This window comes from Aethalodelphis obliquidens, unplaced genomic scaffold, assembly GCF_003676395.1.
Source record: "Aethalodelphis obliquidens isolate GAN/ISIS:26980383/991018 unplaced genomic scaffold, ASM367639v1 scaffold7, whole genome shotgun sequence".
NCBI classification, from domain to species: Eukaryota; Metazoa; Chordata; class Mammalia; order Artiodactyla; family Delphinidae; genus Aethalodelphis; species Aethalodelphis obliquidens.
This window is the reverse complement of record NW_020837951.1, coordinates 1,228,159-1,256,024: the sequence shown is the minus strand read 5'-3', so window position 1 is coordinate 1,256,024 and position 27,866 is coordinate 1,228,159. Positions and strand designations below refer to the sequence as shown.

Below are 27,866 nucleotides of genomic sequence, written 5' to 3'. Positions count from 1 at the left end.
GGGGGGCCGTGTTCCCTTATTTAGCCCCGGGTAAGCGGAAGACCCTTCGCCAGGACACGTCCGTCAGCCCCTCTGCTGGCCGGGCCGTTCGCGATTGGCTGGGAGACGGGCGTGAGCCCAGGGACTGAGACGTGTGACCCCGCAGGTGGAGCTGGAGCGGGCCAAGACGCAGCTCATGTCCATGCTCATGATGAACCTGGAGGCCAGGCCCGTCATCTTCGAGGACGTGGGGAGGCAGGTGCTGGCCACCCGCTCCAGGAAGCTGCCCCACGAGCTGTGCGCGCTCATCCGTGAGTCCCGGGCCCAGGGCGGGGTGGCCCCGCAGGACCGCACCCCAAGCCTTGTCCTCTCCCAGGTCTGCTTCCCGGCCCAGCCAGCGCCGGCTGAGCGCCTTACCCGTGTGACTCCAGCTTTTGGCCCCCTAATGAAAGGGCCTCTCACGATCCCTACAGGTTTCAACGCATATTCAATGGGAAAGTGGGTGGAAAGTGCGTGGCCCGGTGCCGTGCTGTGTGTGGAGAGACACCAGCTCCAGCAGCGCTGCCCCGGGGGCTTGTGGCAGGTGTCCGTGGCCTCCTGTGAGTGGCCTTCAGGAGGCCCTGAGCCTCCAGGATGCCAAGCTGTACTTGTTTGTGACTCTTTGGGGGACAGGTTAATCTTAGCTTTGTCAGATTCCCAAAGGGTCCGCAACCCCAGAAGGGCTCTGCCTACTGCTCTGCGGGGCCGAGTCGCCCAGGGTGAAGCTGACATGGTCCCCAGGCGTCTGCTGGGTTTGGAGTCCTGCTGAGGACAGTGCTTGCCCCGCCCACGTGCAGCCCCTCAGCCCCTAGAGTATGACAGTACCTGATCTCCCTGAGGCCTCGTCTTCTGTAGAAAATAAGTTCCCAGGGGTGTGGTTCCCTCCTCCAAGGCTGGGCCACGTGTGCAGCCCCTCAGCCCCCCTCGTTCTGACCTTACCCTTCGTCCACGTGGTGCTGAGGCTTTGGTTTTCCCCTCCTTGCAGACTCGCCATGTAGGTAACTCGTAGCTGAGGGTTTTTTTCTTTTTCAATTAATTACATTAACTCCTGTTGGGATGGGCATGTCCTAATGCAGTTGAAATTGACACTTGCTCATTTACTAAGAAGCTCACCGTGCGGTCCACACGTGGCTGCGCGTGGACCCTCTGGGGTCCTCAGCATCCCTCCTCCGCAGGTGGGGAGGCGGTGGCAGGTTGGGGGCCCCTCTGTCTGTTCAGGACCGCAGCCACGGCATGGAGAGGAGTGGGGTCCACGCGGGGTCGGGTGTTCACCTGACACCTCTCTTCCCCGTGCCAGGCGATGTGAAGCCAGAGGACATCAAGAGAGTTGCTTCTGCAATGCTCCGCAGGAAGCCCGCAGTGGCCGCCCTGGGGGACCTGAGCGATCTGCCGGCGTACGAGCACGTCCAGGCGGCACTGGCGAATAAGGACGGGCGCCTGCCCAGGACGTACCGGCTCTTCCGGTAGAGGCGCCGCAGCAGCACCGTCCACACGCGTTTCTTTGGGGTGACTTTAGGGCAGACGTTCACAGACGGTGCAGACTGTGGGACTTTTCCTAAATGTGAATTCCTTCAGAATTGGACGTGCCAATCAGTGGAATAAAGATTGCTCTCCACCACTGCAGCTGGAAACGGGAAGCGCAGGGAGGCTGGGGCAGCCGGCTGGCGTCGAGCCGGGCTAGTCTTCCTGCTTCCCCAGGGGTTTCGGCAGGTGGGGGACTGCGCGGTTTTCCGAGGCCGGTGGTCGTTGGGCGGGCGAGGCCTGACCTCTCCTCTGAGGCCCCCGGGCCCATCAGCCCGCCTGCATCTGGGAGGCCAGGGCCACCCATGCCAGCACCTTGAGGGTCCCGGGGCGATGCGCCGTCCAGCTTGACCAGTGAGGGGTGGCCTCTTGCCCTCAGTAGTAAGGCTCTGATTTCAGAGGTGGGGTGCTTGGGGAGCTTGGGGTGGGGGAGGCGGGCTTGAAAGGCGGGAGGACTGAGGCCGCACGCGGGGCCCTGCAGGGCTGGGCACCTGCACTGGCTGCCGTGGGGCCTTCTGACGCTGCCGTGGTTCAGAGGGCGGCTTCCTGGCCGCCAGCGGGTTGCGCAGAGCCGGGCCACAAAGCTCTGTGGAGAAGGGTCGTCTCCAGGCCGTATTTTCTGAAACGCTAAGTGCACCCCTGCTGTCCAGCTGGGAGAGGGAGGGGCGATCTGAGGCCATCAAATAAACGTTTCGGCGTCACTTCTGTCACGTCCGTTCATGTTGCTGGGGCCTCTTGTCCCTTTATTTCCATCCCTTTACTGCACACCTACCCTGGCCCAGGTGGGAGGTGTCTGGGCCCCTGCTGTCCTTCGCCTGCTCCGCTCCAGTCCGCTGGGTGGGAGCCCCAGGCTCATGGCAGGCGGGCCAAAGGCGTGAATTCCAGTTGTTAGGAACGTCCTGTGGTGACCGGGCTGGCTGGGAGGGAGCGCGGGAGCGCGAGGCGTCCCGGGAGCTGCTCCCAGCCAGGCCCAGGTTCCTCTTGCGGGAGGCTGGCGCTCACCCGGGCTTTCTATCTCCTGGACACCCACCCCTCCCTCTCTCCTCCCCCTTTACCCCCCATCGCCCCGTTCACTTGGGGGCCTTCCCTCCACCCTTTCAACCCCACCCACCCTGTGCGCTGTCCCTGCTGTTCCCAGAGCCCCGTGCGTGCCTTCGTTGGCGCCCACGCCGAGTCTGGCCCTTGGGGACTGGCTGGCCTGTGGCCTGTGGCCTGTGGCAGGACTCAGCGCGTTGGAGAGAACGAGAGGCAGATTTTAAAAGCCACCCTCACGCTCGGTCGGATTTCGCAATTCCTTATGAGGCTTATTTTCCAGACCCCGGTCGATTTCATTTGTGTTCATTTGAATTTCAACCTAAACGCCCAAGTGGAAGCCCATTCGTGTGAGTCTGTAACGGCTCACGGTAAGTAAACTGCTTCACTTCGGACCCATGAGGTGGACGCAGTGACCCCCCCTCAAGGACACGAAGCCCAATGTCAGGCCAAACTAATACACGCCAGTGTCGCGTTAACTCTCTTCTCCATGATTTGGGTCAGAGAAAATGCCTGGAAGGAATCCATAAACCCTACTCATTTCGAGCCCCGTTACCACAAAAACCCTTGTAACAAAGAGATTTTCTGTTAATTGATTCAAAGCTCAATGGCATATTCTTTGAGCAAAATTTTATACATACAACCTGAAGAGGTTCTTGAAATCAGATGGGATTAGCTGTGCCTTCTCATTAATGGAATTTCTCCCGTTTGTATCAAAAGATTGCGTGTGTATTGCTTTAGAATTACACTCCATATTTTGGAAGCGGAGGCGAATAAAAGTTTGATGTCGGTATTCGTGGGAGTTGGCTTTACATCATTGATCACGACTCACTCAAGTCTGAAGTGCTCACTATTCCCTAAAAGCCCTTTCTCAGAGGACACTTACCTGGGGGCAGTGGGCGGGGGCACAGGAGCACAGCACAGGGGCCAGGAGAGACCGAGCTTCTTGCTTCGGAACGTGACAGCCTCTTACAAGAGCACTGCAACAGACTGCTGCTTTCTAGGACTCAATCTTTGGCCAGGAAGAGCTTAAGATTCAATAGATGCATTTATTTAAAAATATAAATATGGAAAAATAAATAAAGACTAGATTGAATGCCCCTAGAATTTCCCACATTCAAAGCCTAAGTAAGTTTTTTTTTTTACGAGATGGATTAAGACACAAAGCAATATCGGACTCTAAACCCTTTAAGAAAACAAGACATCCAGGCTGGTGGGGGCCGGCCTAGGCTGGTAAGGTGTGACATTCCAACCTTCCAGCGGCTTCTCAGACCCAGGAAACGCACCACTTAACGTTAATGCCGCTCGCTCATAGCTAACGTTACCTAAGCAAATGGACCCAAATGGACCGGGAGAGGAGAAGGAGGTGGTCTCGTGGACCTGAACCGCCGGCCGGCCGTCCTCATCCCAGCCTCAGCTCGGTCCTAGCGCGTGCCGTGGGAACAGAGGCCCAGGGTCACCGGACCCCCGGCGGCGTGCCTGGCGCTCAGACAAGGAAGGGCAGCTCTTGGTTTGGGTTTGAGGGGCTGCTGGGAGGCTGCAGATCCGGACGTGCAGACATAAAGGAGGTCAGGGTGCCTGGCCCAAACGTGGGCTCTGCCGCTGGCTTCAGGGCACGCGAGCTACTCACGGCCAGCCCGGGGTCTGCCACCGACAGCGGCCGCGGTGCGGGGAAGCCGCCCTGAGAGAGGGAAGCGCTGTGGGGGCGTGCGGTTCTGTCTCAGCGGCGGACGCCGGACCTGGGGCCTCCCGTCGGGCTCTCGCAGAGGAGCGGGCAGCCCCCAGCAGCAGTTCATCAGCGTCCCGGACGGCAGCCTCCTCCGTCTTCCTGGGTTCCTGGGTCAGATACCCTCCCGGGTTGCAGGTGACCAGTCCTCCTTCGGCAAATTTCCTCAAGAGACGGTACAGATGGCGCTGGAGTGCTGGCTCTTCAGCGCCTGCTGTCTCTGGATCTCCCTGGAAATCCGTCTCTTAATTCCTAACAGGTACAGTTCTCGGTCAAACTTGCCGGCGGCTAGTGGGATGCTGGGGAGGAAAGAGCCATCAGGAGGGCGCCGTCCTCCTGGCCTCCGTACTCGGGCGTCTGCTGCGGGCGGCACGTGGAGGGTGGGGATGGCCGAGGCCCGGGTCCCCGCGGCTGCCCCGACTGGCGGCACAGCCGCAGCACAGCGCCATGAGCCAGCGGGACGCTCCCTCCCGCCTGTGCCAGGCCTGCCTCGCAGCAGCTCTAGGACAACCCCAGCTGCCACTGGCTGTTCCAGGGGTCCGGGCGAGGACCCGTCCCTCTGGCGTGTCGCTCGCCTGACACCTGCTTCAGACAACCTACGCCAGACATCTCCACGCAGGGCGGCTGGAACCCTGCTCCCCTCGGGGCATCAGGACACAGGAGACCAGGCCGTGCTCCCAGGCGGCCCCCCCTGCGCCACCCCCCCGCCGGACCCGGGAGTGAGGCGGGTACTGACTTGTCTCTCCCCGGCCTCACTCTGACCCGGAACAGGCCGTACACAGGCCGGTGGTCGGACGTCCTGATCCCGGGGCAGGAGGAGTACTTGACGGGGCAGATGTCGTCCCTGTGGCGGCTCCTGTACATGACGCGGTCCTGTGGGAAGGGTTCCAGGGGCCGTCGGGCTGCCGGGCTGGGCCGGCTTGCCTCGCGTCGGCTGCCCTTGAAAGAGCCCCCGTGTCGAAGGCCCCCAGGAGGCCCAGCCCAGCGCTGCCCCAGCCCCGCGGGCGGCTCACCGTGTACGAAGGGGTCCTCTGCTTGGAGGTGGTATCATACGAGTCCTTCCCGACGTCGAACTTGTACGACGGCAGGAAGTGGATGTCTGGCTCCTGGAAGCCCTTGAAGATGGACCCTGGGACGGGCAGAGCCCTCACCTCAGAGCCACGGCTCGGAGCCCAGGGTTGCCCCCGCCCCCCCGGGGTCCCTCCTGGCCGGGCGGCTGCTCTCCCCGCCTCACCTCTCTTCATCTCCCGCGTGAGCTGGTCGTGCTGCAGCAGCTCCTGCACGCTGGCGCCCGGGTCCTGCTTCAGGATGGCTTCCACGGCCGCCCGCCCGCCGCTCAGGCGGAAGTTGAAGTCTCCAAACCAGAAGACCCCGTCGAAGCGGGAGGTGACGTCCGCTGGGGCGTGAGGGGGTGGAAAAGCGTGTGAGCCCAGCACTCCCCGCGCTCCTCACTCCCACCGCAAGGCCGGGGCTCCCTGGAAAGCAGGTGGCAGCCCACGATGCTGCTGGGGCTCAGGGCTGGGGGGCGCGTCCACAGCTTTCTGGGTTCACGCGGTCACGGGTCACGACTCAGGGAGCAGGCGCCAGGCCTCGCTTCGGTCAGCAAGCGACTTTCCAGACTTTTCTGACCTCGACCCTCAAAAGCTCTGAACAGCCCATCTGAACAGCCCACTAACCCTCCAGAGAACACGGCAGAAGCCGCCTCGTCCTCGGGGGAGGGTAAAGCAGCTCACCGGCGTCGGAGCGGTAGGGGCTGGTGTCCGGCACATTCTTGGGCAGCGCCAGGCCCTGGACAGTCTTGCTGTAGTCCACCAGCCGCTCGCCCACCTTCCCGTCTCCAGCTGCAAGGACAGCGTGGGGGGCCCTCTCCAGAGGCAGGTTTCTGAGCCCAGGGCTGGGCGCCTGGGGGGGGTCCGTCGGGGGCAGACCCCGCAACCCCAGCAAGCTCTAATCACACAGCGTCTGCACCGTGACCCGCGCCACCAGGGGCTCTGAGGGTCCAGGGGCGAGGGACTTACAGGTGAAGTGGGACGTGATGAAGAGGAGGGAGGTGCCGAAAAAGGTGAAGCTGACGCCCAGGGCCCCCTTGGTTTTGATCTGCGACACGATGCGCGTGGTCACCGTGGAGCTCTCCACCTCTGCACGGAGGGAGCAGGGCTGACCGGGCCGGACGCAGCCCCGAAGGCCCCACGCCGCCGCACCGCCCGCCCCCCACGCGCACGTCCGGCCCCCGGGGCTGCCTACCGGAGCAGAACCAGATGAGGTCCCTGCGGATGAGCACGGACATGTAAAGCGCCCCGTGGGCCGCCGAGTACAGCATGACGTAGTGGGGGCCCAGCGTCTCCTGCAACCTCGTCTCCCACTCCCGCCTGTGGGGAGGGGCACCGTGGTCACGCAGCACGACGGGGAGCCCGGGGCCTCCCTGGGAGGCCCGCTTCCTCCTGCATCCCCAGTGACAGGCTGGGTCCCCGACCCCTGATAAGAGCCGGGGGGCGGGAGGGAGGCCACCTTCCCCGCAGGGCCTGGTGCAGTCGGGGCCCCTCCACTCCGGCCAGGCCTTGCGCTGCTGCCCGTGTGCTGCCGGGGCTCTGCCCCCACCCCCCAGCAGGTAAACTGGCAACACAGCCCGGGCCGCAGGCAGACCCAGGAGAGGTGAGCGACGCCTTGCACAGACTGGGCTGGAGCCCGCGGGGCCGCACTGTGCTGGGCCCCTGCCCCCGCTATCTCTTGCTGGGCTGGAGCCCGCGGGGCCGCACTGCGCTGGGCCCCTGCCCCCGCTATCTCCTGGAACAGCTCCTTATTTACAAGCAGATGAACCTCATTCCTTCTAAATTCTACGAGTCCCCGTTGGAGAAGAAAACGATCCCGGTTCAGCCCAGGCTCGGCCACGGCCCACGTCTTGCCGCACACGGGGGTCTCGGGCCACAGCAGCTTCAGCCCCAAAGGCCCGCCTGGCGCCGCTGTTCACAGGGACCCGGGTGCACCGGCGCAGCGGAGACATGGGGCGGGGCGGCAGCAGTGGCGGGAGAGGGGCGCGCAGCCCTACCTGTCCGAGCAGCCCTCCTGGACCCCGATGACGTACAGGTCCTGAGCAAAGTCAGCCTCGGCCGGCAGCAGGAGCTCGTCCAGGTTCGGGGGCAGCTCCTGCAGAAAAGCGGCGCCTGGCAGGAGCCGAAGGGGCCCAGAGGCCCTGCTGCCTGGGGACCCGAGGCCGCTCCCGAGGCCACCATGGGGAGCCCCTGGCCCAGGCAGGCCGCCGCTCCTCCCCCGAGCCTGGCCTCGCCAAGCCTACACCACTCCTTGGCTGTGCTCTTCCCTCGCTGGGCACCCACGGGCCTGGCCATCCCCCAAGTGCACCCCTGATGTGCACGGGGTCGGGGGGAGGGAGACGCCCCCTCCTCTGCACCTCTGCCCTCACTGCAGCCCCGGGGAGGGAAGCGGGCGCCCGGTCGGTGGTCTTCACCCCCCGACCTGCTGCCGGCCTTGGCCCTCTGGGCCCTGCTGTGGGCCACGCCGTGGATACGCTGGTGGCTCCCCGAGGGTGGCAGAGGCACCAGCCCGGGCACCTGCCTTCACTTCGGCTCAGGTTGCTGTTTCGTGGGGGCCCGTCCACCCCAGCCCTGCCCTGTTCTCTCCCCGCGCCCGTCACCCCGATGTCAGCCCAGGACGCGGCCGCTTCGATTCTCTGGACAGCAAGCACGACAGCACACATGGACGACAGCAGGCGCTCAGGAAATGGCCCAAGACCCCGGTGGTGGCAACAGTGTTAGGTCACCCGCAGCCTAGAAGCCCACGGCTGGCCTCAGGATCGGAGCCCCCCACGCGCAGGGACGGAGCCCCCTAACTGTGGGAAGGGACCCCCCAGGAGACACGGGCTGGCTGGAGAGAAAGCTGGCGGGACGGCGTCCAGCGGGCTTCCCCAGAGATCAGCGTGCGGACCCCCAGCCTGCCCGGCTTCAGTCGCCCCGGTGGTCAGATGCTCGTCCCATTGGCACAGATGTCCTGAGCTCCAAGCGCCCTGGCTTGCAGGCGGGATGGAGGAGCCCCTGACCGCATGGGACACACAGCGGGAAACAGACTCGGGTTCTGGTGCGGACGCCAGTCCAAGGTGCACAGCGGCGGATTCACGTCCCCATATGCGTGCTGGGACCCCCAGGGTGCACCCAGGAGTGGCCCGGGGCAACCCTAACGCCTGGCCCTGTGCTGGGCATCGCCACGGGGAGGCCGCGCGTCGGGGAGAGGGGGCTCTCGGGGAATCTCTGCCCCTTCCTCCCAAATGTGCTGGGAGCCTAGAGCTGCTCTAAAAAAATACTTACGGTGTGTCTGCAAAAAGAAGCTTTAATGCCCCACCAGGCGGTGGAGAGGTGGGCGAGAGGGTGTGACGGACAGGAGTCCCCTCCTGGGGACGGGGAGGCTGGGGGAGCCCCAGGAAGAACCTGGTGGGAACCCAGCGCCGTCCTGGGTGGGGGTGGGCAGCCCGCTTACCTTCTGTCCCTGCATGTTCCACGTGGCCACGAAGAGGGCCACGTTCCGGTCTGGGAAGTAGCGGGCCAGCTCGTCTGCCCCCATCAGGGCCCCGCTCGCCAGGAGACTCCCCTCCAGGTAGCTCCTGCGGACACGGGACAGACTGAACCGGGGCCGGGGGGTGGGGGGGTCGCAGCACATGGGCCCAGGGAGGGGCCGGGAGCAGGACACACCTCCCAGGGCTCGGGAGCTCCTCTCCCAGAGCTGGGATTCCCTCAGGACCCCGTGGTCGGCACAGAGCACAGTGCCGAGGTGCCCTGCTCTCTAGGGAAACCCGCAGTGTTCACAGCGCTACAAACACCGCAGGCTTTCGGCTTCCCTCCGTCGCCTCCTGAGAGGAAGGGACGTAAAGGTGACATTTGGGGCTTTTTTGTGGAACCGCTAAGGGCAAAGCCCCGGAAGGGCCGCAGAGGTCGAGGTGGGCTTCTGCACGGTAAGCAGACTTGGGGGGGACGTGCGCCCTTGTCCGGGGCTCCGGCCTTTGCCTCGCCGCCCAGCACTGGGAGCTCGTAAAGGCTGCCCGTGACACACCTGTCCTCACAGGACCCGAAAGTTCAATCCACTGTGAGATTCTCATAGAATAGAGCAGGCAAATGGTGCAAAGTCTCGAACAGCGTCGCAGAGGCCCTAATACAGCACAGCTGAGCCCCAGCTCTGGTCCTGCCCTCGCGCAGGGGGCCGCGTCTGACATCCGCTCCTTCCGTGAGCGCCGTGCAGGACTTAGGCCTCGAGGCCATCGGTGTGTCACCGCTTAACCCCTGAAAGCAGCCGCGGCCGATGCCCATGTGCCAGTGGGACTGCACTTAAGGACACCAAAGCCTGAGTTTCATGTAATTTCCACGTCATGAAAAGAACGGTAGTACGGCCTTGGGTTTTTTTTTTTTCCAACCACGTGAAAACCGTTCCTGGAGGACCTGTGATTGGACCGTGTCTGGTCAGGTCCGCAAGGAGGGGGGGGAACCCACGCGCTCAATCCAAGTTCCAATGTCTCGCTTGCTGTGTTCGTTCCAACTTGCTAAGAAATCCCTACCCCTCAGCTTGCAAACAGGCACCAATCCCTCTGAAGGAGATGAAGTCAGGATCCAGTCCTTACAAACTCGCAGGAGAAACTCTTAAACCCTGACCAAGCTTCGGAGGACATGAATTCAAGTACGTCAGGAGGGAGGAACCTCCTTGAGGTCACCCCACCGTGCTGAGGAGCCTAACCGGCTGACTGCTGCCCGCGGGGCTGTCTTCTCCAAACCAGCCCCGTCCGCAGCGTAACCAGAAAGCAACCCCTCCAAGGGCACAGTCTGCGTCCCTTTCCTCAGTCCTCAGCCCCGACCCGGGCCAGATCCAGACTGTCTGCGTGCAGCCCGCAAGCTAAGAATCGCTCCTACGCTTTTATTTTATTTGTAAATACGTATTCATTCATTTATTTTGGCTGCACCGGGTCTTAGTTGCAGCACGCGGGATCCTCGCTGCGGCACGCAGAATCTTTTAGGTGTGGCATTCGGACTTCTTAGTGGCGGCACGCGGGACGTAGTTCCCCGACCAGGGATCGAACCCGGGCCCCCTGCATTGGGAGCATGGCGTCTTACCCACTGGACCACCAGGGAGGTCGCCTACGCTTTCAAATGGTTGGGAAAAACCAGTAGTCCGTGGCGTGGAAAGTGCCCTGAGATTCACCCTTCGGCCTCCCTGAAGGAGGCGCTCCTGCCCCACAGCCGCGCTGCCGGTGCCAGGCCTGGGCTGCTCTCCCACCCACCACGGCAGAGCTGAGCACTGCCACAGAGACCTCACGGCTCCCACAGTTGAAACAGTCCCTACCCAGCCCGCCGACCCGTGTCCTAGGACACACGGAGGGTCTGGAGGTGGGGAGCCCGTCAACCCACTGTCGGCTGCTTGTGTGAGAGCAAAGCTGGGGATCTGATTTTGAGACGTGCTTCTCATTTCTGTGTAACAGGCGAGCCTACATAAATTGCATACAATTTGAGCAGAGAACTCATACTCGTTTTTAGGCTGCTCGGCCTGCGGGATCTTAGTTCTCGGGGCCATGGAAGCGAGAGTGCCGAGTCCTAGCCACTGGACAACCCGGGAATTCCCTGTGAAATCATACTTTAAACGCACGAAGAGATCTCGCCCTTTACGAGAAACATGCTGAATTACTTTAACAAAGGAACCCGTTTTGCCCTAAAACAGTGCCCGGCGCTGATGGAGGGGGCAGGAGGGAGGCTGGCGGCCAGAGGAACCACCTGCCTGGCTTTCACTGCTGGGCTCACCGAGGGCGGGGGCGGGTGAGGATTGCCTTCCATCTGCCCCCTGACCCCAGAATCTGCGAATGTGACCTTATTTAGAAAAGGATCTTTGCAGACAGGTGTAATTAGTTAAGGATCTTGAGACGAGGTCCTCCTGGATGAGGGTGGCCCTAACTCCAGGGACCACTGTCCTTACAGAAGAGGAGAGACAGACACAGAGGAGAAGCCGCGTGAGGACGGAGCAGAGACTGGGGTGACGTGGCCACAAGCCGGGGGTGCCTGGGCCCCCAGCAGCTGCAAGAGGCAGGAGGGACCCTCCCTGGAGGCTTGGGAGGGAGCGCGGCCCTGCCACACCTGATCTGTGAATTCTGGCCTCAGAACCGGGACGGAGTAACTCCTGTTTTAAGGCTCTAGTCTGCGGCGCTTTGTTGTGGCCACCCCAGGACACCAGCACAGGGACTGCCTCACTCTTCCCCTGCCCGCGCCCACGTCCAGAGGGGTTGGCGCAGGCCTGGTCTGGATGGGAGGGTGCGGCGGGGGGCGGTGGTGACAGAGCTCCCCCGGCCCCCCGGGGCCTCGAGCGCCCCGGCAGGGAGTGGATGGCGTGGGGCCCCCAAGTCAGGGCCGAGGCCCGATGTGCGCTTCAAACAACCTGCCCAGCCCCGGCCGGTGCGGCAGGGGCCGTGAGAGCCAGCGGTCAGCGGCCAGGCCCAGCACGGACAGGGCCGGGGGTTGGGGAGAGCGCGGGATGGCCTCCCGAGTCACAGCGTGGGCACCGGGCTCCCAGAGGCGATGGTCAGGAGCGAGCTGGTGGGCGTGGCTGGGCTGGGCTCAGAAGCGCCTGGGACCCCGGTCCTGGTGAGCCCTCATGGCGCTGCCTCGGGAGAGGTGGGCAGAGGTGCGAGATGGGAGTCGAGCGGAAGGGTGGCGCCCACCTCCCCTTCAGACTATAAAGAAGTCAAGACGGACTAGTTATTCAAGCCCCCTGAGGCCCGGACGCCCGGCGTCCTCCGAGATGCGAGACTCCTCTCCTTGCCCATGGGGTCGGAGCCGGGGTGGGGATTGCTGGGCAGCCCTCGGCAGACGGAGCCCCGAACGTTGAGAAATCTCGGGGCGCTCCTGAGAGCAGAGTGCACGAGTCGGGCTCTGCCTGCGCCCCTCCCCGCCAGAGGTGGGCCCCGGGGACCCTCCCCTCGGGGCAGCCCAGCCGTGTCCAGCTCTCCGTCCTGGAAAGGTGCCAGCGCGTGCACAGGGCACGGCTGGCTAAACGCTGGTCCTGACCAAAGCGGCCACGTGGACGCGTGTTCCCCGACCCACCCTGGAGTCCTGGGCCGACCTGCACACGTGGACGAAGGTTGTCCCCGACGGAGCAAGAAATGGGAAGGAAAACAGGGCCGCCCAGTGCGCAGAGAGATCTGCGTACCCCACCATCTGCTTCATAGAGCCTGTGGGGCTGAGACGCAAAGGAAAAGCCGGGGGGGCCTGGGAGATGGGGGTCAGTGGAGGGAGACCCGCTGCAGCACCTCACACGCTTTCAGGGGAGGCTTCTGTGGTTCCCACGGGGCTTCTGAAGGCCCACGAAAGCCACGGACGCAGGCCACGATGCCGCCCACCCCCGAGGCCCTACCTGCTGCGGACGTCCTTGGTGCGGACGGGCGCCAGGAGGCTGACGGCGGACCTGGCCGAGTGTAGGGAGCAGTCGTCCCGGGCCAGGGGGCTCGGGGGCCGGCCGGGGCGCAGGCCGCTGTGGGCCCAGAACGGTCTGGCCTGCCACCGCAGCTGGCGGTCCGCGTGATCCAAGTCCACCTTGTTTGCTGTCCGCAGGGCGTCGGAGGCGACGTTCCAGTCCATGGCGGGCAGTGGGCGTGGGGGAAGCAGGCTGGCCAGCCGCGGGGTGCTCCCGGCCGAGGCCCCGTCCCGGTGTAGGAGGTCCAGGGAAGTGCTGATCATTCCGGAAAGACAGTTACCCAGCGAGGAGGGGCCTCCGCTGCCCAGGGCCCTGCGAGTTGTGGGGATTTCCTGCAGGGAGGTGCTCAGGCAGGGCGGGGAGCCACCGCGGGTGGCGGTCCCGGGGGCCTCGTCCTGCAGGGAGCCCCCGGAGGGGCTGGGCCCATTCCTCGTGGCCAGGTCCTCGCGGCTGGTTCGAAAACGCCTCTTCCTCCAGCCCTTCTCATCCAGGGACAACGCTCGCTCCAGCCTGGGCCTCGGCGGCGGCGGCTTCGGACTGAAGGGTCTCCCCCTGGCCTGTGGGTCCTCGTTGCCGACTTGCGCCGGGGTGTCGAGGGGGCGCACTGGGCTCTTCTCGGGTCCCCGACGGTCATCAGCGGCCGGGGACCCCGGGCGGGCGGCGAGGTCTTCGTCAGTGTTTGGAAGCCGTCCCTTGAGCATTCTGACCTCAGGCTGCAGATGCCCCTGGGCGGTGGGCTGCTGGGCGGCCTCCGAGCGCCCCAGGCTCGCCAACTTGGACGGCACAGTCCAGCGGCCAGCCCTCACACCCGGGGGCAGCCTGGCCGAGCCGGGAGACAGCTCCTCCTGGGGCTGCTGGCGACGTCCAGCGTCAGGGATGCGTGGTCAGCCGTCGCTGGGCGAGCTGCGGAGGAGAGAAAGGGCAGCAGCTCCCCCTGGGGCCGGGGTGGTCCAGCTGGAGCAGAGCCAGCTGCTGCATGGCTGGGAGCCCTGACGGTCTGGAGTCCTCGGCAAGTACCTAAGGGAAAACCACGCGATTAGCCTTCCACGACCGGGGCCCCAATGCCATTTAATGATCCTGGAGGACAGCTGTGGTGCAGGGTGACAGAGCGGACAGGTCAGCAGCAGCCCACCAAGAACAGGCACGTCGGCACCCGGGCCGCCGCCTCCTCCTAGGAGGCGGGTGAAGGCCCAGCATCTTAGGAAGGAGAGAAGCCACCCTCCTGACAGGGTTGCTCCTCACGTGGGGAGCCAGGGGCGCGACCCACTGAGAATTCCCGCCCCCAAGGCGTAGGCACGGCCTTGGCAGGGGTCCCGGCCCGCGCCCCTTCCCCCCGGGAGCCCGGCGGCCCGGCCTCGCTCACCTGAGAGCCCTCCACCATCGCTCGGGCCGCAGACGCCGCCCCGAGAGCGGGCGACCCTGAGCGGGTCTGCGGCCCGGGCAGCAAAGGCCCCTGACTCAGGACTGCGAGTCGGGCCGGCCGGCCCCAGGGCAACGACCGCCGCGGAGCCGCGGGGCTGGGGGTGGGGAAGGGGAACGAGACCCGCGCCCGGGACCCCCGCGCCCCGCCCCACGCCGGGAATCCCGCAACCGATGCCGCGCCAGGAATCCCCGCGCCCCGACCCCAACCCAGGGTCGCCCCGCCCAGTCCTCGAGCCCCGCCCAAGGCCTCCGCGCCCCTGCCCAGGGGTCACTCCGTGCCGAGGCCCCGCCCCCCGCCCGGAGCCCCCGCCCGCACCTCCTCCAGGACTGCCGCCCCGCATCCCTCACCCCGCCCGGAGGTCTCCTCTCTCCCGCAGCCCCGCCCGCGGTCACAGAGCCCCGCGCCCCCACCTCGGGGCGCCGCCTGCTCCCTAGCTCCGCGGGCTTCGGCGGCCGCTCCCCGGCAACCGGCGGGCAGGGCGGCCCCGGCCCCGGCGCCCGCAGCGGCCACTGGCGGCCGGAGGACCCAGCGGCGCCAAGCGAGGCGGGAGGGCGCCCTCTGGTGGGCGCCAGGAACACCGCGGCTCCCTTCCCCGCGTCCGCCCCGCTCCCCGGTCCGCTGCCCGTCTTCCCCGCGCCCGGAAGCCCCTGCTCTCCTCTCCGCCTAGTGGGGCGGGGGGACCTTCCCTGCAGAGGGGATACTAGGAGGCATAGCGTTGCCCTGGGCCCTCATTGTCACTGCCATCAGGATGGCTCTTCCCATCAGGCCCACCCGCCGCCGATCAGAGAGGGGCCCCTTCTTCCTGGGAGCCCCTAACGGGCGAGCCTGGCAGAAGGCGGGAAGCAGTGGCCCGGGGCGCCTCTATAAGCCAATCCACAAGGGGCGGGTGAGGCCAGGGCCTCCCCACGGGCTTCCAGTCAACAAGAGGAGACGCGGCGAAGGGCCTGAGAGCGCAAAATACTTTATTTAACAATGTGCACTTAGGAAAAATAGCAGCTCCCGCCTCGGAGGAAGCTTCTCGAATCAGACGTCGCTGGCAGTCGGACACAGAGGACGACGGGCAGGGCTGAGGAGGAAGCCGAGGGCGCCAGGTGGGTCTCGGCCCAGGAACCGCACCGAGCGCTGACCCCGGGACCCGGGAGACTGCCCGTCGACGAGGTCGGCCTCTCCCAAAGGGACGAATCAGTGAAACATTCTGGAAGCCGTTCTGTGAGTCCTTCCCAGACGGCAGGTGGCCCAGAGCAGCCCGCGCGGACCCCACCCTCACACAAGTCCTACCCTTGGACTAAAGCCCCAACAAACCGTGTTCCCCCAGCGTTCTACAGAAATTATTTCCTAATGATTTTTTTAAATATTTAAATCTTTTCTAGACTGAAGAAGAAAGTGAACAGTTTTAAGAACAGTCGATGAAGCCTTAAAGCTGAGTCGACCAGGAGGAGGTCTTCCTGTGCAGGTTCACAGGCTGAGTCAGCATATTAGCCACGGAAGGTCTCGGTGCAGAAAGATCAGATTCCAGAGCTTCTGACAAGAAATTATTTTAAGCCACTTTCTTCAAGATGTTACCAACTCCTTAAATGACGCAATGGTGAGAGGAAGCCAGACAACTGGACTGCACCGTGAAGGCAGGCCAGAACACATGGCCTCAGCTGGTCCACAGGGAAAAGTCCAAACCAAACTTATCAGTCACAGTTGTGACACTGGTTTATTAACTCGGATCAGTCACGTCAGAGCACAAGGGCCCTGTGGCTCTGTCCCAGCGACGGAGCCGCCCCTCGCTGACAGCAGAGTCAGTCCCTCCGGCTGCGTGGAAGCGTCATGGTCCTAGTGAGGCCACAGGAAATTACGCAGGGCTGGACACATCTTCGCTACAGGAGATAAACACACGTCAGCAGCGAGGGCCGCGCTCGAAACCTAACGGAATTGTTGCTAAATGAAGCCCATGTTTCCTTTGAGACGAAGCATCCTTCCAGGTTCAACAGCGCGAGGTGGGGGCTGACCACCTCAGGACGTGCACCCCTGGCCGCGTTCCTCTCTGAGTCAAAGGTGCAGTTTCCTTCCAGCGTCTTAAAGGACCCTGGGATTACCTGGCAGTAATTCACCGTTAGGTTTTCAGAGGTGCCTTAGTTACTGAAAAGCAAAGTCCTCCCGTAGCCGAGATGCTTCCAGCTTCACTTAGTGTAACATCCTCAGATGACTGTGAATGTTGGATCCTTAAATCATGCCTTCAGGTGGAAGATCCTAGTAGGTCACAGATTCCCTCTTTTCATCCAGCTTCCTGAAGGGGTGGAATTAATGCTGGCAACACTTCATAAATCATTTCTGAATCACTGCATCCGTCTCCACTTGGGAACAGACGGGAGTCGCAGGCAATCAGTCTGATGAGCTCTCGGTGGAATAATCGCTTCAGGGTTCCACATGCCAGTCCAGGACAGGGACCATCCAGCTCAATATGCTGGGTGCTTCCTCTGGCCAATCCTTCCCATCCTTGAACTTCCCGAGGCAGCAGAGGCCTGAAACGACAAGGGACAGCACTGAGCTCCGCACGCCCGTCCCCGACGGCGGGGGGGGGGCGGGCCCTGGGGGAAGGATCAGCAGGTCTGTGGAAGAAGCCAGAACAGACCGTTCTCTCGGCAAACAGGCATGTTCTGTTCGTTTTATTCTGTTTGCAAGCCCACGGCCACAGACCAAGTCAGCAGCACATCTTGGCATTCCCTTTAAAGGTGCCTGCGGCTTGGTTAGGGTGGTGGGGTGAGGCTGACTCCAGCAGCTGGTGTCTACAGAGCCCAGGGAGAGCGTGGTCTGGCCTGCCACCGAGGGGTGCAAGGGATGCCCAGGGGAGGCCGTGGACAGAACACAGGTGCTTCCTCTTGCTCCCACGAAAATGCCAACTGAAATGACAGTCAAGGAGCTTTTGTAAAGGCATAAACTCCAAGACGCAGGTTACAGGAGAGAAGGAAACAACTACCGAATCGTGGAATGGAGAAGCAGATGGCAGCCGGGGGTGAGAGAAAGGGGCAGGGCGCAGGAAGGCCCGCCCCCGAGGAAGCCCGAGGCCGGGGACGCGAGACGGTGAGGGCAGGGACAGGCTGGTGTCAGGTGAGGCTTTGCATCCCGAAGGCCAAGACCTCCCCACAGACCTCTGCCCCCCAACCTGCGCTCCCCAGACTGGCGGCCAGTCCATCCTCCACAGGCCAGAGCCTGGGAGGGAGAGAAATAAAAGGAAGCATTCATGACCTTCCCGGCCTGGAGGTCACGAGCCACCAGGTGAAGGGAGGCCAAGGCCAGCATCGGGGAGGGAGTCAGGCCTGCCCCACAGCAGTGTCAGCAGGAACCGGCGGGGGCACCCCCACCCAGGGCCGTGGCAGAGCCGGAGAGGGTGAGCGGGCGAGTCAGGGTCTCGCCGGGGGAGCCCCCACCCTGCTCCCACCCGCCCCGGGGAGACAGCAGGGGCACTTACTTGTGCAAACTGAGCAGGGTTGTAGAAGGGCACCGCTGCTGCGGGAGGGCCCCCTGCAGGGGCGTGAGCACCCGGAGCCTGAGAAGCACAGAGAGCTCACCTCAACAACAGCGCACGGAGGCTTGTTTCATTTGCAAATACAGGTACTATTTCTGAGAAAGGGTTTATAATACCAATACTTTCAAGTGTGCCACAGAAGCTGGTCAAAGATACTTCTTGCAACGCTGTACTTAATTATTTAATGGTTCAAACCAAAGCAGCATGCAGAGTGCAATGCTTTAGAACCGGAGCAACACACGAGGTGGCACGGAGCTCTGAGCGGGCACTCAGCGCCGGGGGAGCCCTTAGCAGGTGCTTTGACTGCTGTAGACCTCAGGGGTCCAGCTACAAGATCCAGCGTTTTAACTCACAAGTAAAACAAGTCACGTGAAGCCTTCCTGCCAAGCCGAGGGAAGAGCTTAGTGCCCCAGTACGCAGAGAAGATGAAGTATTCCTGTATTTCCCACACAGAGCGACCCGGACAGCTGTCACTGCCTCACTCTGCCTGCCTGAACTAAACCTTCTCGTGCTTGTCAGAAAACAGAATTCTCTCTTTCAAATGAGAGCATCCTGACCCAGTGGGCTTCTGACACACACACACACACACACACACACACACACACACACACACTCTCTCTCTCTCTCTCTCTCTCTCTCTCTCTCTCTCTCTCTCTCTCTCTCTCTCTCTCTGAGGCTGTGCCTGTGGCTAGTCATTTGAAAAAACCAATTCAGAAAGAGCACTTGCACAGAACTTGTTCGTTCACTACAAGCTTCTTGGGGTCAGTTCGATTGTTGATGTGTCTGGCTATTCAACACCACCCTTTAAAAACTTCTAAAGAAAGGAACACTGCATCCTCAGGCATGTGATGGCTGGGAGGTGACAAGTAATGTCAGTGGCCAGGGGCACGATGACCGACCAGCATAGCGATCTCAAAGGAAAGACAGACAACCCCGTTCAAATCCATGTCCGGTGCACACGGCCAGCCACAGGTACCTGGTTAAAATGCTGGCTCACTTCACGTGATAACGAGCTCAGTGAACTACGGCGCGAAAGCTACAAAACAGCAAGAACACACAGACACAGACAGATACAGTAATCAACGTGCACGCCACCGCTCCGAGCCGGCAGTTCACTCCCAAGGAGCTTCGTGACGCCGTTAGGGTCAGCACGGCTCGATGGGGGAAAAGCCAGAGTTAGCCCGAAACGCCTATTTTCATGTACAGTTTTTACTGGAAACGACCCCTGGTTGCGGGGAGGGAGGTCTGCCCAGGCCTGGGCCCAAGGCGGCCAGACCTCGTGCCCCCCGAGGGGCCGAGGACAAGAGAGCCCGGCAGAGGGGCGAGCCCGGCTGCCGAACACACACGCAGCCCTTCGCTCTAGCCAGAGCTCCCAAACAACTCTGCGGAAACAAGCGTGACCTTAAGGAATACAACACTTTTTGAGTTCTAGAAAGTTTCTAAGCTGCCCTTTTCCTACCCATTAACTGCGTTTTAAAGAAGCCATCTGGACAATAAAACGAGCTTCCTCAGCCCAGACCTTCAGCGGATGCGCTCATCGGGCGCCGTTTACCTCTCCTCCCTGGGAACCGTCCGCTCCGGAGGGTGGGCGTTCAGGTCCAGGGAGCGTCGCCGCAGAACTGAGCACCTGCCGGGACAGCAGGGAGGCCAGCTACTGCAAAGCCCGTGCATCAGAGGCACCCACCGAGGCAGGACCACCCAGGACGGCCCGCTCTACCCCACGGGGCGCTCCCGCTGAGGGGTCGTGAAAGGGTGCCGCGAGGACCTGCTATTCCAACACCCACAGCGCATCCTTACTGAGCGCCTGCCGTGAGCCCCACCGCGGCCCTGCGATCTGCGCGCTCGTCGGCCCATCCACAGGGCAGGACGCTGAGGCTCAGAGGCGCTGAGGGACCCCCACCTTTAAAAAGCTAATTACTGGGGCTTCCCTGGTGGCGCAGTGGTTGAGAGTCCACCTGCCGATGCAGGGGACACGGGTTCGTGCCCCAGTCTGGGAAGATCCCACATGCCGTGGAGCAGCTGGCCCCGTGAGCCACTGAGCCGCTGAGCCTGCATGTCCGGAGCCTGTGCTCCACAACGGGAGAGGCCACAGCAGTGAGAGGCCCGCGTACCGCAAAAAAAAAAAAAAAAGCTAATTACTGGAGAAGACAGGGCTGAAATCCACGTCCAACCAACCTCAGAGACCAAACTCTGAACGACTGCGTTGCACATACACATTATAATCATTCAAAAAAACCTCTTCACTGTAAAAAGTTCAGCAAGACAAAATGACTAGGTAATGCGCGTGTGGCCCACACCGTAAGCTCTGTGTACACGAGACTCTGGAGAAGGTCAGGGCCGCCTCGGGTCGGGGCAGGAGGCGAATTCCCACTGCCCGGCCCCCCGCCCGGGCCCACGGCACTGCTCACCTTGGGCTCCGAGGCAGGCTCCGGCCCCCCCGTCGGTGCCTGCCCTTCCCTGCCAGCCCCCTCGGCGGGCAGTGCTTCCTCTGCATCTGTGAAGGGGACAGTGGGGGAGGTGGTCACTCGTCCCCCCCACCCCACCCCCCGTCGCTGGGGCCCAAAGGGAACAGCCCCAGGGGAGAGCTGCACCCAGGTCCTCAGGCAGGCCAAGGGAAACAAGCCCGCAGACAAGCACAGGGGAACCGCGGGCGCTCTGCGTGTGGGTGAGCAGTTATTTCTTCTTAAAAGAGGATTAAGGCCAGAGGCTCTCAGAAAGAGGCCAAAGGTCGGAAGCTGCACACAGACAGCTGCTCCCGCGCTGCCTACCTGGGTCTGGTCCGAACAGGTGTGTGGGAATTGGGAGCGGGGCCAGTGGCGCAAAGAAGTCCGCGGGAGCAAGGGCAGGCTCGCTCCGCTGGGGGCCCCCCGGGTTCAAGACGTCCACGTAGCGCGCTCGGGCTCGGGCTGCCACGGGGAGAGGGAGCGAGGTCACCCCGCCGTCCTTCTGGGGTCCGGAGAGCACCACGCCAGGCTTCCACTCCCGGGGGCGGCCTGGCCCGGAAGGGGGCCCCTCCTGGGGCACACTTGCTTGGCTTCTGCCTGGGCGAGGGGTCCCACTCCACACCACGGCACGGCCGATCGCATCCGCTCCGCCCTGAGCTCCCCAGTGATACGACGGTCCGCCCAGGAACGCTGAACTCTCTAGAGAGCTGGCCCCCACCCCCCGGGGACTCATCCTCAGAAAACCAGTCCTCCTCCTGGTGGGAAACTAACTACCACCTTGCGGGCACGTTATCATCGCTGAACTCTGGCCCGCCTGTAGGACAAACAAATTACCCAAGTGAACTCTGATTTCTGGTTGGCCGTCGTTACCTGCTTTTCTAGAATACATGTTCACAGCGGGTCTGGGGGGCCCTCCAGGGCCAGGGTGGGCAGCTTGCAGAGCCTTGGGAAGGGATGTTGGAGGTGGGGGCGGAGCCGCCTTCTGCGGAGGGAAAGACCAGTGCGGGGTCTGCGCGCTGACCCGGAGCCCACGGAGACCCCTGCAGACGGAGGCCCCTGCCCAGGGCGGGGCTCCCCACCCGGCCACAGCGAGCGCCTGGATCCCGGCTCACCTCCTCCTCTGGCTCGTTCGTGTCCACCCAGCGGTTCTTCTTTTCATCCCAGACGATCTGCCACGATTGTGAAAGGTAAAAAGAAAACTCAGTAGCAAAAGCTGGACAGAATCAGAAATCAGAACCTGACTGCTTCCGAGGCGCCGGCTCAGGTCCGCTCCGGAGCCGTCACTCCACGCAGACAGGCAGGCGGATGCGCCGCTGCGGGACCCACTGGCCCCCCCGGGCCCACCCGGCAGGACGCACCGATTTGTTCTTGTCGTCTGGCAAGTAAGCTTCTGTCCTCTTCTTCACAGGCAGCCAACGAGAGAACCAGGAGTCGCTGCTCTGGACATAAAAACCACCAGGACAACCCTGAGGGCCTGGCGCTGAGCGCAAGGAGCCCAACACAGAAGGGCCAACCAAGCCTGTGTGGCCCACGCGCGCCTGGAGGCGGCTAAGCCGCGGAGACAGGAAGCAGGTGTGGGCCGGGCGGCAGCGAGCCTGGGGGGCAGGGCTTCAGTCTGGGAAGATGAGAAAGTCCTGGGACGGGTGCACGACAGTGTGCTTGAGGCCCCAGAGGCAGGCACTTAAATCAGTGAAAGTGGTAAGTTTTCTGTACACTTTACCACACTTAAAAAAAATTACAACAACAGCTCGCCTCTTGGAGCGTTTCACGTCTGAATGCCAACAAATGAGCGGCCTGAGACATCCCCTCGCAGGGGTGGCGACGGCTGGGGAGTCCGCGTGGGCTCTATGAAGAGGCCCTCGTGCTCGGAGGCTGGCAGAGATTAGGCTTCAGGGACATTGACTTTATTCTTCATACGCTGCCCTTGACGTCTACCACAAAAGGCAGCAGCAACTCCACACCCCCTCACCCGCTTCTCTGAATCTGCGGCAGAGCGGACGGCCCCGTGCTGGGCGGGGAGCAGCCCCCTGCACGTCACACCCCGTCTGAAGGTCCTGCTCTACCTCACGGCCCGCGCATGTTTTGAATCACACTTGTGTTTACCTAAGACAGTAGCCGTTAAAAGCCACCCACAGGCTGGAGGAGGTGTGCACACACGCACATCCGGCAGGACCTGCGTCCACAACATGCAACAACGCCTGCCGACCTCTGAGGACCCCACGAAGGACGGGAGGAGACCTGAGCCAGCCCCACACATTTGAGGACGTGGAGGGGGAAGAAGCACACGAACCCACAGCCAAGTGTCACTAAGCCCAGCACAATGGCCGACAACGCAGCCCCCGGGGTGAGGACGGGGCCGCTGGAAGGGGTGCCTGGTAACCCACTGAGGAGGACGGGCTGGCAGGACGTTTTAGAGCCACACACACAGCTGTCCTGTGACCTCGGGCTACACCCAAGAGGAACAAGTGCATCTGCCACCAAAAGACACAGACGAGAGCGCTCGTGGGCTTTATCCCCAATAACCCCGAACGCCCTGCGCTGGGAGAAAGGACACGTACAACCGCGCGTGCGCACACGAGCGACCTCACTACACAACGCCAAGGAGGCACCTCCTCCGCGGGAATTTCGGGAAGAGCCGAAGCCAAGCAGTGGTGACGGGGGTCGGGCAGAGCCCACCCCCCTGGGGAGCGTGTGGACGGGCCCTGGACCCATGGGCGTCCAGGAGGCAGGCCCGGCTCCAGCTCTGAGCTGGCGGGCTTACACGTGGACACGGACACACAAACACTCGCGCTTCACCACACGCTCACTGCCCCTCTGGCTTGATTTAAACAGAAACACATTCCTTCTCCTCGCCTCAGCGTGAGGACAGGGGAGGAGCCCCGGCCCCGCCCCCGGCCCCGCCCAGCTGGGGGCTGGGAGTCACCTTCTTAGGCTCCTTGGTCTCTTTCCTGGCTGCCTGGACAGGTCTCTTCACGTCGGGCGTGGGCGTCAGTGGCGGAGGCGGAGGCGGCTGCAGGGCCCCTGAGCCAGCGCTCCCCCAGCCCGGAGGTGACTCGGAGCCCTGGGACGTCCTTGAGGAGCCCTGTCCCAAGGTAACACGAAGCAGGCTCACCGGGGGCACCTCCCCAGGAGCTCCTAAGACTCCACAAGAGGCTACGCCACTACGGTGAGCAGAGCCAGGCACGGAGGGGCTGGGGAGAGCGGCCCCCCCGCTTCCCCAGGGCCGACTGGACTCAAGGGCAACGTCTTCTAGGAGCATCACGGCGCTCACGATGCGGATTCGGGAATTCTATGGGGTTGCTGGGCCGGAGGAGATGGGATACGTGTGTGCACCGAGGAGAAGACTGGTTAGAGGGGGTGGCAGTGGGCATTTTAAAAGATGGAAGCGGGCTTCCCTGGTGGCGCAGTGGTTGAGAGTCCGCCTGCCGATGCAGGGGACGCGGGTTCGTGCCCCAGTCCGGGAAGATCCCACGTGCTGCGGAGCGGCTGGGCCCGTGAGCCATGGCCGCTGAGCCTGCGCGTCCGGAGCCTGTGCTCCGCAACGGGAGAGGCCACAACAGTGAGAGGCCCACGTACCGCAAAAATAAAAAATAAAAAAATAAAAGATAGAAGCATTTAAAAAAATATTTATCCCTTGGTTGAGACTGTTTTCAATACAGTTAACTCTCATTTTTACTTTCACAGGGACAGAATATTTTAACGGTGGAACACGTAAGGAGAGTTTAGACTACAGCAATTGCCTGCTGATGGGATGCCCAAGAAGAGCAGGGTATCTGTAAAGAAGCTTCCAGAATGCAGTTTACATAAAAGCGTTTATCCTCCCACCCCCCATCACTGGGATTACAGCACACCAAGGTGGTGTTTATATCAAGCATGTCTGATAAAATGAATCTTGGTTTTAAAAACACCACTGAAAATTTTACGAATCCTATTGTAGAAAGAGATGCAGAAATCAGGGAAGTTTTTCCATTTTAGAAAAGTTAAAATCGACAAGGCAGTTTCATTGTAGATGAGCATTTCTTCTCCTTAAACTACCTATCTTTACACTATTAAATTATCTTTTCCCCATTAATGTTTCATCAGCTCTTCACATTTTAAGGATTCAAGTTTTCTCTTTAAGAAACGATTCAAGAGATAATCTGATAATTTTAAGTATCATCTTTCTACTTACACCTTAAGAACAAAGAGTTTGAATACTTATTCAGTGGAGTTCATGAAAAATAGCTTAAAAAACAAAAAAGAAGTGGGAAAGTACCACATTAGCAAATTTTCCACCAAAATCCTCTTCTCCTAGCTCCGACAGCGCGTTTCTGCCGGGTGCCTCTTGTGGCATCATTCCTGTCAAGGGAAACGAGAGCTCCTGTGACGGCGGCATCACCAAGCCCACAGCAGAGGGAGCAGGCGCGGCCAAGAGACACTGCTGGAGACACGCGCAGCCCCTCCTACCACGCCTCCCGATGTGGGCTTCAAGAATGGAATGTTCCGAAATATGTGAAAATAGTTTCTCTTTTCAAGCCAGGCCGTGCAAGTAGACAGATGGTCAGGGACAAGACCGCCCTCCAGAAGGAGGGTCACGGCCTCCCCAGTGCCTTTACAAAGGCTGCAGGCGGGCGCCCCCCGGCCACGCCCTGGACACCCACTCCCACCTCACATCCCAACAAAAGGTCAAGTCACCGATCTTCAATCAGCTTCTAGAACTTTCGGCACACACTAAGGAACGTGCTTTGCTCCAAGTGTGAACGACTTAAGTCTCTCCTACCAGTTAGCCCCTTCAACGCCAAAGCCAAGTTCACTCTGGTCTCCAGACGGCACCTCGCAGACCCACCTGCGTCCTGGCTCCTGGCCTCCGGGAGCAGATGTTCAGTCTCTTGGAGAGATGGTGCACCAGATGGCAGGCCAGGCCCTGGGTACGGAGCCACAGGATCAGGCCCAGAGGGCTCTGGAAGGCCAAGTGCAGCCCCTGGGGGTCCACAGCCAGGCCCCAGCTCGCCAGGGCCCACGGGTGGTGGCACTGGGCACATCAGCACCCTGGCGGGGAAGGCCGGCTGACCGTCGGGGAGCGTCAGTGGAGCTGCGGGGAGACGGCGGACAAGAGAAAGCCTGAGGTTACGTGCTCACTCCAGTGACTTCCGCAGGGCATGTTTCCTTCATCGAGGGCCAAGGGACCAACCGTCCAAGCACAAAGGCTGAAGCTGCCGGGCTGTCACTGGTTTAGGGAAGCGGGACACACATTTTTCAGGGCCGAGGGGAGGACCTCACTCAGCACAGCACGGGGCGTGGGCTCTAAGCCGCAGCACGACCCCGACACAGCCCAGCGAGCGGCCGCCTGGCCCAGGGCCGGCTCTGCCTTCACTGAGTCCCCCCGCACCTCCTGCACCCCCCGCCCACTCAGCCAGACCTTTAAGGCCGCGAGACCAGTGGGCTCACACCAAGGGAGGGAGGGACAGAGAGAAAGCAGAGGGCCGAGGTGGGGACAGATGGCCCGACCCTCTGGGCACCAAGACAGGGACGCTCCACGTTCAGAACAGGGGCCCAGGGCGGCGCGGGCTCACCTGAGGGCAGCAGCCGCACATCCTGGCCCAAGTGGTCAGCGCTGGGCACTGGCGGCGCCAGCAGCGCGTTCTCGGTGCCCAGGCCTGCCGGCTGCACGGGTGCTGGGCCGTCACACGGCCCCACCTCGGAGCGTGGCGAGCTGGGACAGCGTGGGGGGAAGGCTCTGTCCAGGCTCCAGGCCGCGGTGCCCTCCTGAGGGAGAAGGACCTCAGGGTCTCCATGCCGGCCGCCGACCGCGCGGACCCGCCATGGCCCAGGTGCACCGTCCCCCCCGCCGGGCACCGGGCGCCGCTGAGCTGAGCTGCTCACACCCGCCACCTTCCGCGTGAACGCGGCTCCCCGTCGGGCCCCACGACCGGAGCCCAGCGCACCTTCACCTGCTTCTCCATGAGCTGCAGCTGGACCAGCCAGGCAGGCTCCGCAGCGGCCTCCTCCTCCGGCTTCTCCTTCAGCTGAGGGTCGAAGAGGCGCAGCTGGGAGGCGACCTGGAAACACAGGCAGATGAAGACCCTGTTCCCACAGGTGATAGCGGCCAAACCGTGCCTTCGAAACCCACTGGGACGTGGAGCAAGCGCGCCTGCAACGTCAGAGGCGCAGCCCTCGTCCGCTGCGGGGACCTTCCTGAGGCGGGCTCACGCGGCCCGTCCCTGACCGCCTGGAGCGCGAGCACCCACCGCGCCAGCCCGCCGAGCCAACGGCACGGAGCCCGCGGCATCCGGACCCGCGGGAGCTGAGCCCACCTCTGCTCAGCTCCACTCACTGAGATGCCAACCGCCCTGGCAATGCTCACGCTCTGGGGGGCAGCAGGCGGGCACGGGCCCAACACGCCTGACCTCGCGTTAACTGCTGAAGCTGCCAGCTGGAAACAGGTTCTTGAATTACCCTGTTTCTGCAGGTGTCCCGAAGTTCCCGTAATAAAAACATTTTTGGTATCACATGGACAGATTCCAAAAACGAAGCTCCAGGAGGAGAGGAACACACTGACGCGGCGCCCCTTGTCCGGGTGCAGGTGGGAGGGTGGTCATGCGGTCTCCGTCTTCCGGAGCGAGAGCCGGGGGCCGCGGGGCCGCAGCCGGGACCCACCCCAGGCTGCGGCTCCCAGAACCTCACAGCGCTAAGCGCGAGGCGAGGATGCCTCGAGACACGAGCCTCCTGCAGGCGGGGTCCTTCTCACACCCAGGCTTACCTCCAAGTCTCTACACGGGATGCCCCAAGGGCTCCTGTGCTGCACTGCAAAACACCAACTATGCCCGAGAACATGCAGGATCTTAACTGGGCCGAGCAGGCAGTCCCGCACGCCCTCTGGTCATGAGCACCCCACGTGGCCCCACGTGGCGCACGGGCACGGCGACGTCGAGGAAGACGTTACCTGAACCAGCTGGCGGAGAAGCACTGAGGAGTGTCCGCGGGGCTGCGCTAGGACGCTCTTGGCGATCACCTCGCAGTAGTGGAAGGCCTGCGTGGCGAGCCCCATCTCAGCCAGGCGGCAGCAGTAGATGAACTTAAACACCTGAGACAGACAGACGGCGAGCTGAGCGGTGCTGCATGCCCCCCACTGGTCCCCAGCGTCACCTGTGCCCTCCCGCAGGCTGACGCTACCCTGCACGTTCGCATCCCTCCTGTGCGTCCCCAATGCCTGCCCACGGCAGAGCCGGGCCCGTTCCCTGAGCTACTTTACATCAGGGGAAACAACTAAGCTTCTGAGAAACTCACTTTCTCTCTTCAACACCCTTAACAGAGCCGTCAGGGCTCTCGACCACCGAGTGACCACGGAGTGACCACGAGGTGCCGCCATGCGCACGCGCCCCGCGATGACCGCCTCTCGGGAGCCGCCAGCGCAGTCACCCTGCTCTGTTGGCACTGACGCTCTGCCCCGTTTCAGACACACACGCACAGTCCTGGTCAGATACCACCCTCCCGAAACATGGTCCACAGCTGATAGAAAAGTACTTGAAACCAAACACTAAAAGTTTTTAATACATAAAACATTAAGAACCAAAATGCTAACAAAATTCTCAATTCGGCAAACTTTAATTCTCGAACATTACAGATCAAACATCTCCAAAAACACTTCATTGTTCTTTACGTTTTTTGAATAAAACCCCTGAACGACTGTGGTCTTGTCAGCACCCACTCCGCCAGCCCTGCCCCCCCACCCCCGTCGGAGCTGGAGCCGTGGGGCCCCAC

The 27,866-nt window shown here is 62.3% G+C and overlaps 3 protein-coding genes across 22 annotated transcripts in view; 1 reads left to right on the top strand and 2 right to left on the bottom strand.

Annotated features, from left to right (window-relative positions):
* Positions 1-13: 13 nt before the first annotated feature.
* PMPCA (peptidase, mitochondrial processing subunit alpha) lies at positions 14-2,264 on the top strand. The gene is made up of 2 exons (XM_027104294.1): positions 14-290; positions 1,316-2,264. Exons 1-2 carry the CDS (start codon positions 176-178, stop codon positions 1,483-1,485), a joined length of 285 nt encoding a protein of 94 aa, XP_026960095.1. The 5' UTR covers positions 14-175; the 3' UTR covers positions 1,486-2,264.
* A 1,336-nt stretch (positions 2,265-3,600) lies between these two features.
* Positions 3,601-14,653, bottom strand: INPP5E (inositol polyphosphate-5-phosphatase E). Of its 7 annotated transcripts, none has more exons than XM_027104286.1 (11): positions 14,579-14,653; positions 12,686-13,762; positions 8,783-8,906; positions 7,344-7,441; positions 6,542-6,666; positions 6,316-6,435; positions 6,031-6,138; positions 5,532-5,693; positions 5,311-5,426; positions 5,034-5,170; positions 3,601-4,596 (listed from the first exon to the last, which is right to left on the bottom strand). In XM_027104286.1, the coding sequence occupies exons 2-11, from the start codon at positions 13,444-13,446 to the stop codon at positions 4,464-4,466; spliced, it is 1,884 nt and encodes a 627-aa protein (XP_026960087.1). In that variant the 5' UTR covers positions 13,447-13,762; positions 14,579-14,653; the 3' UTR covers positions 3,601-4,463. The 7 variants fall into 7 exon arrangements, with proteins under 7 accessions (XP_026960087.1, XP_026960088.1, XP_026960085.1 ...); XM_027104287.1 differs by having other exon boundaries at positions 5,034-5,231; positions 14,516-14,607; XM_027104284.1 differs by having other exon boundaries at positions 14,516-14,607.
* Positions 14,654-15,113: 460 nt separating this feature from the next.
* The window catches only part of SEC16A (SEC16 homolog A, endoplasmic reticulum export factor), a 33,059-nt gene continuing 20,306 nt past the window's right edge, over positions 15,114-27,866 (bottom strand). For 4 of the 14 annotated variants that reach the window (XR_003432395.1, XR_003432394.1, XR_003432396.1 and 1 more), the window contains exons 17-32: positions 27,049-27,189; positions 26,051-26,164; positions 25,679-25,871; positions 24,952-25,197; positions 24,382-24,464; positions 23,050-23,208; positions 21,485-21,565; positions 21,239-21,295; positions 20,997-21,108; positions 20,451-20,588; positions 20,091-20,176; positions 19,235-19,309; positions 18,659-18,718; positions 17,626-17,703; positions 16,789-17,056; positions 15,114-16,678 (exon numbers count right to left, since the gene is read on the bottom strand). Coding sequence is in view for 6 of the 14 variants with exons in the window: in XM_027104269.1 (XP_026960070.1) it covers positions 16,613-16,678; positions 17,626-17,703; positions 18,659-18,718; positions 19,235-19,309; positions 20,091-20,176; positions 20,451-20,588; positions 20,997-21,108; positions 21,239-21,295; positions 21,485-21,565; positions 23,050-23,208; positions 24,382-24,464; positions 24,952-25,197; positions 25,679-25,871; positions 26,051-26,164; positions 27,049-27,189 (1,689 nt within the window). In the remaining 8 variants the exon portion in view is untranslated. The remainder of the gene's footprint in view (positions 16,679-16,788; positions 17,057-17,625; positions 17,704-18,658; positions 18,719-19,234; positions 19,310-20,090; positions 20,177-20,450; positions 20,589-20,996; positions 21,109-21,238; positions 21,296-21,484; positions 21,566-23,049; positions 23,209-24,381; positions 24,465-24,951; positions 25,198-25,678; positions 25,872-26,050; positions 26,165-27,048; positions 27,190-27,866) is intronic. The other 10 variants (XM_027104269.1, XM_027104272.1, XM_027104275.1 and 7 more) reach the window with 8 other exon arrangements.

Excerpts from the sequence above, each read along its gene's own strand:
- PMPCA (XM_027104294.1), top strand. The coding sequence starts at position 176 with ATGTCCATGCTCATGATGAACCTGGAGGCCAGGCCCGTCATCTTCGAG. Across the intron at positions 291-1,315 it reads CGAGCTGTGCGCGCTCATCC|GCGATGTGAAGCCAGAGGAC; the intron begins GTGAGTCCCGGG and ends TCCCCGTGCCAG.
- INPP5E (XM_027104286.1), bottom strand. The coding sequence starts at position 13,446 with ATGCTCAAGGGACGGCTTCCAAACACTGACGAAGACCTCGCCGCCCGC. Across the intron at positions 6,436-6,541 it reads CCTCATCTGGTTCTGCTCCG|AGGTGGAGAGCTCCACGGTG; the intron begins GTAGGCAGCCCC and ends CCCTCCGTGCAG. Across the intron at positions 5,171-5,310 it reads AGAGGACCCCTTCGTACACG|GACCGCGTCATGTACAGGAG; the intron begins GTGAGCCGCCCG and ends CCCTTCCCACAG.